Source organism: Micropterus dolomieu, linkage group LG13 (genome assembly GCF_021292245.1).
Source record: "Micropterus dolomieu isolate WLL.071019.BEF.003 ecotype Adirondacks linkage group LG13, ASM2129224v1, whole genome shotgun sequence".
Lineage (NCBI taxonomy): Eukaryota > Metazoa > Chordata > Actinopteri > Centrarchiformes > Centrarchidae > Micropterus > Micropterus dolomieu.
This window is the reverse complement of record NC_060162.1, coordinates 21,417,363-21,427,518: the sequence shown is the minus strand read 5'-3', so window position 1 is coordinate 21,427,518 and position 10,156 is coordinate 21,417,363. Positions and strand designations below refer to the sequence as shown.

General features: G+C 40.2%; 1 protein-coding gene across 1 annotated transcript in view; it reads left to right on the top strand.

The window, feature by feature from the left end:
* Positions 1 to 10,156, top strand: part of lpar1 (lysophosphatidic acid receptor 1) — a 46,185-nt gene that overhangs the window by 19,686 nt on the left and 16,343 nt on the right. Inside the window, exon 2 of the mRNA XM_046066820.1 lies at positions 590 to 1,345. Within this exon, the coding sequence (XP_045922776.1) occupies positions 607 to 1,345 (739 nt within the window). The 5' untranslated portion in view covers positions 590 to 606. The remainder of the gene's footprint in view (positions 1 to 589; positions 1,346 to 10,156) is intronic.

The window sequence follows — 10,156 nt, the reverse complement described above, 5'->3', positions numbered from 1 at the left end:
TTGTTGATTCCTATAGGTAGTCATCACAGATAAATTAAACTTTAAAGGGTGTCCTTGCAATCCAGATGCACAAATGTTGTTGCTTAATTAATAGTAATTTGGGATCATACATAGGCCTATTTTAGGGAACATTTTGAGCCATTGGGTTTTAGGTTAAATTTGCAGAGTAATGCAATCAGATTGGACTTCCCATATATACCAAAACTTTTGACTGAACTACCTGGTCAATTATTGTACTGTTTTTTTCATTGCTTATTTTAATCTAGCATTTGTAATCTTCAGACATCACACGTTTGCCGTGGCTTGGTTTGATTTGATTTGATTGAGGAAAATAACCACATGTGATCTACTGAGGAAATCTAGCATTTCTGTGGTATTTCAATCTTTGACAGTTGTTTTGACATGATGAGCAGTGTTGCAGATCAGTGCATGTGAAAAGTAAACCTAGCTTTAGAAATAAAATCCAGCAGCTCTACATGTACCGACAGATTACAGGGAGAACACTGCTGGAGAGCATCACCTTGGTCAATTTAAAATGTTAACAACCTAAATTGCTTAAATTTAAACATCTAATATATTTTCCCCTCAGAAAGCACCACTACCACCATGGATGAGGAACAGTGCTACTACAACGAGACCATCGCCTTCTTCTACAATCGCAGTGGCAAGTACCTTGCTACTGACTGGAACACCGTCAGCAGGCTGGTGATGGGCCTGGGCATCACTGTGTGCATCTTCATCATGCTCGCCAACCTTCTGGTGATGATCGCCATCTACGTCAACAGAAGATTCCACTTCCCCATCTACTACCTGATGGCCAACCTGGCAGCTGCTGACTTCTTTGCTGGACTGGCCTACTTCTACTTGATGTTCAACACAGGACCAAACACGAGGCGCCTGACTGTTTCGACGTGGCTGCTGCGCCAGGGCTTGATTGATACCAGCCTGACAGCGTCTGTGGCCAACCTGCTCGCCATCGCCATCGAGCGCCACATCACCGTGTTCCGCATGCAGCTACACACTCGAATGAGTAACCGGCGTGTGGTGGTGGTGATTGTCATTATCTGGACCATGTCTATAGTCATGGGGGCCATCCCCAGCGTGGGCTGGAACTGTATCTGTAGTATTAAGTCTTGCTCCAACATGGCGCCACTTTACAGCAACTCCTACCTAGTCTTCTGGGCAGTGTTTAACCTTGTGACTTTTGTTGTTATGGTAACACTATATGCCCACATCTTTGTCTATGTGCGCCAGAGGACCATGAGGATGTCACGGCACAGCTCTGGACCACGACGCAACCGAGATACCATGATGTCTCTGCTGAAAACCGTGGTGATTGTGTTGGGTAAGGAAGAGATATGATCTATCTATCTATATATCAATTCCATTACCTTTGTAGAGTATCTATCTCTACATTACTACGTATATCTACCTCTAACTTTACTATGTATATCTAGTAATTTACTCTATCTCTGTACCAGTGAGTCTGACATTTGAATGTATCAGCAGCAGCAGAACAATGGATCTGTTGATGGGTCTATCCATGAGGCTATATAATTCAGCACTGTGTCTGCCTAGCACGACTGTAAACTAACCCTGTCCCCACGTTACAGTAACGTGTTGTGGTTCTGCATGAGCAGTTTAAATGCAGAAAGTCTGTTCAGTGCAAAGTGAATATGTTCTGAGAAATCTAAAAATCATTACAATGCATTACAATTACATTTCATTTTGCTGTTCCCAAAGTGGTGCGTACGAGTAGCTATAATGTGTAGTAGATACAGTTGTAACAAGGTGTAGATGTGGAATAAATAGAAAGATTGCTGCCACAGCAGTTTGATAGATGTGGTTTGATGACTTTATATAATGTACTTATTTTTCACTGTAAGCAAAACCACTTATTTCCTGAAGAAAATGAAAGCGGAGATTTAACAGATGCCCACTTCTGCAAATATTATATTTTGACAGAGACCTAATCTGAGCCTGCAGATCATCTTCATGACATCCCTGTGCAAGCCTTTAAATCACTTGGCTTTAAACTAGACAGTGTGCTGAAAATGTCTACTGCATAATGGACAGTTATAGTTGGAGTATCATGTTCACTCATATGAAATTAAAATTTTATTGATAATTTCTCACCATGACTGCATTAATTAGCAGCTTCATATCACACGGAGAGTTTCCCCAAATGAACAGATCCAATGCTGTGTTAATGTTAACATTAGATTTGTGTGAACACAAACTCATAACTGGGAAATGTGATTCACACAGCCTCCTAGCGCCTCGAATAATTACACAGGATTTTTATGAGCCCCAGAATGGTCCAGTCTATGTAAAGAATTGTGAAATAGCCACAGCTAATCCACAGTTGATTCACACTGGTTGCACAGTATAAGGGCACATTGGTAAGATGTGATTTAGGCCATGATTTTACTATAAAATGGATTTTATTTCTCACATCACATGTGTGAGTTGTGCTGTGCCCCATGCATCAGCACAACTCACTGAGATAGAAACTGAAGTCCAAACTTCTGAAAATAAGAAAAAAAATGCACAAAACAATATGCCATAATCCAGATTTATCCTTGTAGTATTGTACTATTGTGTGGTGTGATTGTTTTAATGCAGTGACAATGCAACAGTGCCTGCCCATTTTCATGCTGAACTGTGTGTGTAGTCTAACAGTTTTAAGTCAACGCATTCAGTAGATACAATTCCCATTCTCCAGGCCTCTTCAGTGGTGTGTAAAGTAAGTGTAAAGCAGTGTGAATTGTGGGAAAAGCACTTCTTCTTACTGCCTGGAAGCAGGATGTGTTGGTCCTAGACAAAACATACCAAAGGATTCCATGTGATTTGTCTCCTATGTGCCGTGTTATCTCATCCTGTTGCCTCTGTTGTCTTTACTCCCAACTTAATTCGGAGCAGTGGATAGCAGTATGTGCTCTGAAGCCTACAGTATATATAATTATTCTTCTTTTTTGCCATTGCCATCTTCATCCTTGATTAATTGATTCCTTACAAATTAAACAAAATACATTACGCCCTAAGAGTTTCTCAAGTTCTGCCTGGCTTGGGGTCAACAAAATATCAACAGTCTAAACTTTCTCTAGAAAGGGAGCTAGAAATTGAAGGCTAACAGCTCTGCAAAATAATGAAAGAGTAGGGAAACCCCCTACACTGAGCAACTGAACTACCGCTACTCTTTGGCTTCATTCCCAAAAGGGTTTAGGTGACTACTGTGATTAAAGGAAAGTTCAAACATTTTTTTAAATCAAAGAATAAACTGAGGGAGAGATTCCTGGTTTGTATTTTAACTACAATATAGCAGCTTTGTTTGAATGTATAGCATTCAGTCAGCACACAGTCAAGTTTAAGGGTTTGTTTGTTTATTGTAAGTGCAGTTTTACAATACTTTCATAAAAGACAAGTCTTACTTTTATTAATTTGAATCATTATTGTTTCAAATTCCTGAACAAATAACATTTGTTTCTGTTCATTGATGCCAAACCCTTACTGGGAAAGTAAGTCTTTTGAGCAAGAGTGTGATGTGTTTTAGTTCAATCTGGAATCCACTGCTGTTTCTGTGTGAGGTCATTTTTAGCACAGAGGAGGCCATATAATACATTTTCTTGTATTGAAGATAAGTAGTTGCTTGTTTAATTGGATATACAGTACAATCATTTCTTCACATCTCTTGGACACTAATCTTCTGTTTAAATCCCTCTTAGCCTGTTTTTGTCTTACACTGGCCAAAGCAAAACAAAAAAAGGTCACAAGTCATTTAGTGTCCAGCGGAGTCAGAGTTGCCATTAATTTCTGAGTTTTGATTATGTTTGACGTCTTAAGGGAAGATTACAATGAACTGACAAGAAAGTAAGCTCCACCGCAATTCCATATCCAGCTGCCCCCATCTGCTGAACAGATGATAATAACTGCTCCCCTGCTGCCTGCTGTCCTCTCCACTTGTCTTTCTCAGGATTCTTTAAAACCAGCCATGGGTGATTTCTTCTAGGAAGGGCAGGATGAGATGGGGAAAAAAGTTGGTCACACACACTTGCACACATTCACAATCCCAGGCACATACATATATACACAAAGAGCCCTATAGCCAGAGCAAAGTGGCACACAGCACAATTGTCATTGCTAGTTTCTGAATGATGCAGTTGGCATTTTCACGGACCAGCGCCAACATTCTGTAAGTAGCAAATGTACTTCCACCATCTGTGCGCCCATGGGAGTGTTGGTCTTAAAACGAGGTGTGGTCAGGCGCATTGTTGGTTCATTGCCATCTTGAGGCAGCAGAAAGCGATTAATCAACCATTGAGCAACAAAAACCTGGTCTAAAGTCAATGGCGCAGTATTTTCCTTCTATTTAAAGGGCACATTATTCAAATAATAAGATGGCCCCTAACACACAAACACATATGGAAATAGCATTTACAAACACACAAACCAAAATGTATAATAAGCAGTTCCCTTTTAGGTACCGTGGGGAGTTTTTGACCACTAGTGGTGCGCAATGTAATGATGTGTTTTCTTGTGCATGCATATGAAGACACACATAGACACGCACATGAGCATGCAGGTGACACGATGCACATACCAGGCAAAGATTTCACACCATACCACGGCAGCAAATGTGGACGTGGATGTAAGAAATGCAAGTTTCAAAATACTGAAAAGTATTGGCATTATAAATGTTTAATGGGGAAGGAAATGCATTTAATGTGGTTGTCAGACCTCAAGGATACACACAATGCATTTTGGTGAGTAGCACTGAATGTAAACAGAAACCTTGTTTACCAGAAAACTCCATAGAGCCCTTTACTAGTACAAGTCTGTTATACAAAAAAGTAAATGTGACCAATATTTATTTATCCTTGTATTTGTCACATTGCAGATAAAGTTTCTTTGTCATCATAACATAACAACAAAAATTATCCAATATCAGGAAAATGTATCCACTAGAGTTAGAATGATAAATCAGCCCAGCCAATATATCAACCGATATAAGTTTATTGTAGATATATTGTATTTGTGTATATGTTGGTTGATGAGTAACAAGACATGTCGGTACAGAAATACCAAACTAGGTTTGATGTAATTTAGTGTCGGTGTTATAGTGTCACATAACATAGTTTGTCCACGAGAGAGCATTGACAAGTTGATTTATCAACTGTAAAATGTCCTGCTTAGTATGTGTCTGGAAAATCCAAAAACTAAACCTAAGGGGATCTCTATCAGGATTGTTTGTGTTGGAAGCAATACACAATAACCAAATCTAGTCAACTGATGCGAAACAGTTACAAAAATCTGTGACAGTCTTTTTTTATAGCAGTCCACTGGTGCTTCTTTGCTCTAAAAAAAGTGTTTGAATGACACAAACAGAGATTTTCTTCATCACTCTTCAGTGAGTCACCAGCACTGTCGAATTAACCATGACCCTTGTTCACTGTGTGCGTGTCTGTGTGTCAGGTGTTGGCTCATGTTGGGGTCTTCTGTGAATGATTTGATTATCTGAAAGCCCATGGTTCTGGTATGCGGTTGCATCGTCAGACAGTGTGGAGCGCCAAGACATACCATCAGCCAAACACATGCACACAGATGCCGTATCACTGACTTACACTTGTTTCAAAATCAAAAGTGTATGTATAACCAATCAATGTTTAACCCAGGAACTAACTGATTTCTGTCTAGCTTTCAAAGTGAGGAAAAAAAGTCCCCCAATACACACACACACATTTCTGCAAGTGTGTCTCCTGACTGACTGAGAGCAGAACCAATCAGAGCTAACTACAATCCTCCAATCCCCTGTCAGCGACAAATCATGACTGGTTTGCAGTCTGCTGTGTCACCTAGTTTTCTGTGTGTTTGAGTGTGAAGTGTGTAAGAAATTACTGTACACAGTGCAGCTCTAATCACTCACAACGGCAGCATCTGTGCTTATGAGTCCTGTTTCACGAGAGTCCGATGTTAATTTATGGCAAACTCTTATCTCTTCTCAAACATCTACACAATCATGAAATCCTTCCAGGGTGTGCACCTACAATGTGTTTTACTTATTTTTTCAGCTTTCCAAGTAAGGATTTGTAAGCCTGCATTAACAGCTAATAGATCTCAAGTATAATCAAGTATAATCCAGATCAACTCTGCTGTGAGGATAAAAAGAATCCTGTGAATCATGTGACACCATTGTTGGGATTTGGTAGGGGCGTGTTTGGTTATTACCAAAATTATTAAAGATATTTAGAAATATTCATAACATTATTTATATTATAAAATGGGTTAGGATTTATTAAACCTTAGAAAAAGGTACATAACGTCTTCAGTCACAGCAATCACCAAGCGTACTGTATGAAATGCCATTTCTCCATTACCAGTACCAGCTCAACTCGCCTTGACTTGCCTCGACTCGGTTTGGCCGTCACCCGTTTTCCATTGCAGATAGTACCCAGAGATAGTACCCCTGGTAGCTGGTCGTCAGCGACACCACACACAACTTCTGCAACGTAATGTCCAATGCGACACACCAGCTACCCACATACAGCTGTCTCTTTATTTAAGTCAAAACGTTTGAACATTACTCAGAATGTAAAGACAGATAAGCAGTAGGAAAATCTTACTGCTGTGGGCTCTGAAAACTTTCAAGAGCGTTTTTGTTCCACCTCACTTTTTGTGAATCTCTCAATATTCAAAATCTACACAGTTGATTTCTCACCTCAAAACTTCTCAGAAGTGGATTCAGTGAAGATAACAAATGAAAATTGTAAAATACAAAATTCTGTCTGGCGCGCGCAATGATAATGCAGTGAATAGTGACGATTCTCTCTGACCAATCAGTAGTCTGCTGTGTTGCCTCAGCTCTCTTGGAACCCCGACGGAGATACAAAAAAAAGTACCTGCTAGGTACAGGTACAACTTTTCCACAATGGAAAACGAAAAAAAGGTGAGTAGAGTCGTGGCAAGTCGAGTCGAGGCGAGTCGAGCTGGTACCATGCAGTGAAAAAGGGGCTTAAGTGTGTGTAGGTGTGTGAGTGTGTGTGGGAGAGACAATAGGGGAGGGAAGAGCGAGGAAAATGGCAGACGTTACCACGTGGGTGGTTACATCACATTCTGATCCAAAATGGCAGGCAGGCCTTGGCCCAAAAGGGCGCATACACTTTTTCTGCCCTCACCAATGGCGTGGAGCACCGCTTGAGTTTAGACTCCAGCTGTAGGTTCCCGATGTGTCTATATGTGAATGCTCGTAGAGCGTGTGAGTGTGTATGTGTGTAGGTTATTATACAAAAAAGGAAAAGGGAAAAAGGCGTGCAAAGCAAGGTCTATAAGATCCTGGTTGCCCTGGCTAGATCCAGTATACTACTACTTTATCATACAGTATCCACCAGTCAAGTGAAGGAGTGAGTGAAGTATAGCTATTAAAGAGGTCATATTATGCTCATTTTCAGGTTCAAAATCTTGTTTAGGGGTTGTACCATAACAGGTGTACATGGTTTCATTCTCAAAAAAACTCATGTTTTTTGTCATTGCTGCAGCTTCTCTTTTCAACCTGTATGTTGAACGCTTCGTTTTAGCTATGGAGTGATACATCTTGTTTCTACAAGATCTTTGTTAGGAATTGCACATGTGCAGAAAGAAGGATAGTGTTTCAAGTGATGGCAGCCAGGAGAGAAGAACTGATGAGATGTATTGAGTTGGTATGATAGCGGTGACAAGAACGGGTGGGATCTTCAAGGATTCGCACATGGTTCGAAAGTTTGTTGGAGAAAAACTCGGAGATGTCAATCAAAATAAGGAGTGGGATGGTTATCATTGACTGTGTGTCAAGGCGGCAGAGAGATCAAGCTTTGAGGATTAAAATGTATAAAGATTATGGCAGTTGCTTCCCACTTGGGTCAGAAATCAAAAAGAAAGGAGTAATAAGTGGCGTACTACAGTCAGTGGAAGACAAGGAATTTCGGGGTATTGAAGGTGTTTGTGGGGCAAGAAGACTTGTCAAGATTCCATTCCAAGGAGAAAGGGAGAAAAGTAATTCTGTGTTTGACTTTTGATGGAGATTTGCCAGAGAGGGTATATTTAGATTATATAAGTTACAGGGTGAAGCCTTATGAAAGAGCTCCATTAAGGTGCTTCTGTTGTCAGGAATATGGACACGTGGCAGCAGTATGTAGAGAAAGAGAGGAGTGTGAAGAGGAGCAGAATATGATATGCATGCATGGACAAGGAGCAATTTCTGGCATTTATTGCTATGGTGGTTAATTGTGCTGTGGAAATTAAGAGCAAGTCACAGAGGATTAAGATGGTGTTGGATGTGGCAAGGAGATTCTTGGACATTGTAGACACATCAGGAGAAGAAATAGTCAGTACGCTGAGGAAAGGATTTACACCATCTCAGACAATTGAATCTGAGTCATAGAGCGGACAATGCATTGAATGGGAGTACTTTGGGGTGGTCACTGTAAATTTATTGCACTGGGGAAACTATTTCATCCAGAAGGTGGCGGTAAAGCAACATTTTGGATGCTAACCGCCATAAAGCCACAAAGAAGAAGAAGAAGAACAGTTTCAGAGTGGTGAGTTATTAATTTGAGACAAATGTATCTTTTACCCATAAAGTTATAACTGAGCTCTGTCTCTACATCACAGCTACGTTATGCCCATTGACTGCCTGGATGAAGGGAGAGGAGAGGCTGCAGGCGGATGTGTTGTAACTGTTTACTGCAGCTCAGTGCGTTTTTGAGGGCGTTGGACTAGCCGCTTGGCGAGCATTATAACACACATTTTAATGTGTCGTCACATGGATGAAAGGGAAAAGGCTGGACTACAAAGTTTTCAGGCAGTTCAGAGTGCAGGCAGTGTTGTCTGTGGGAGATGGGAACTCCCTTTGGGGTGGACTTTGCAAACCTAGTACATTCATAAAAAAAGATATATAACTCAAAAAAAGAGAGGGAAATAGCCAAAAAGCATAATATGACGGTCATATACCTCTTTGATTCTGCATGCAGTGGCAGGAGCTAACACAGGCAAAAAATACACAAATCCAAACTACTGGGGTGAAACACAATAACTGCCACTTATCATACAGGAACCAACAGCAACCTTTCACAGTGATGCTACTGGACTTCAGCGCAGTTATTGTCAGGGTTGGGGAGTAACGGATTACATGTAACGGTGTTACGTAATCAGGATACAAAAAACAAGTTACTGTATTCCGTTACAGTACAGAAAAAATAGACGTAATCAGATTACAGTTACATTTTGTAAAATCAGGGATTACTCATAGGGATTACTTTAAGCGGAAAGTTTCCATGAAACAGAACACACAGTGCTGCAGTGCTTTCTTTTTATGCAGCCTATAGTATGTGTTTCTATAAAAACACAAAGCTAGGGAGGGACGTGTCGCAGACAATGATTGGCGTTTACAGTCACCAGTAGCGCCGAGTGTGTGTTTCCACCCCCACCCCGTCATGCAGACTAGTGATGGGAAAAGTCACTCTTTTGAAAGACTCGAGTCACCAAATCTCGTTCATTAAAATGAACTAATCTTTTTTTGTGTCATTTCGTTAATTTTAACTAGGCTGGTTATTGTGGCACTGCAGCCCTCTAGTGGGCAATTTAAAAAAAACCAGCGCAGTTCTCAAACACAGAAGGCTGCCTGGCTTGCTCTAATTGACAAAGTATAATGCACAAATTCACCTTGATCACTCTCTATCACGGTTCTATAAAGCCCCATGGAGCAACAACCAAATTCAAACCATGTAAAAACCAAAGAAATATGTTGTTAATATTCAATTAAGCCACTACTCTGGCTAAATCCATCCATTTTCACAATCTTTCCTGAGTATACTACCAGATCACTATATCTCTAAAGTGCTCATTTACACAGCAGCCTAACTCCTATCCATGAGTAAAATCTATATATTAACATCAGAGACTGACATTTTCATTTTCATTTTCATTTATTTGTTTATTTGACAGGGACAGTGCTCAGTAAAATAACTGTAAATGAGCCAGAGTTAGCTCAACAGGCTAATTTTCATCTGTTGTCCCTGGCCAGTTATTATGAGGGCAACCTAAAATAAAAATTTAAAATGACATAAAATTACTTATTACAGTCCACAAGTAATAAAATATACAGAATAGTAGTAAGACAGGTAAA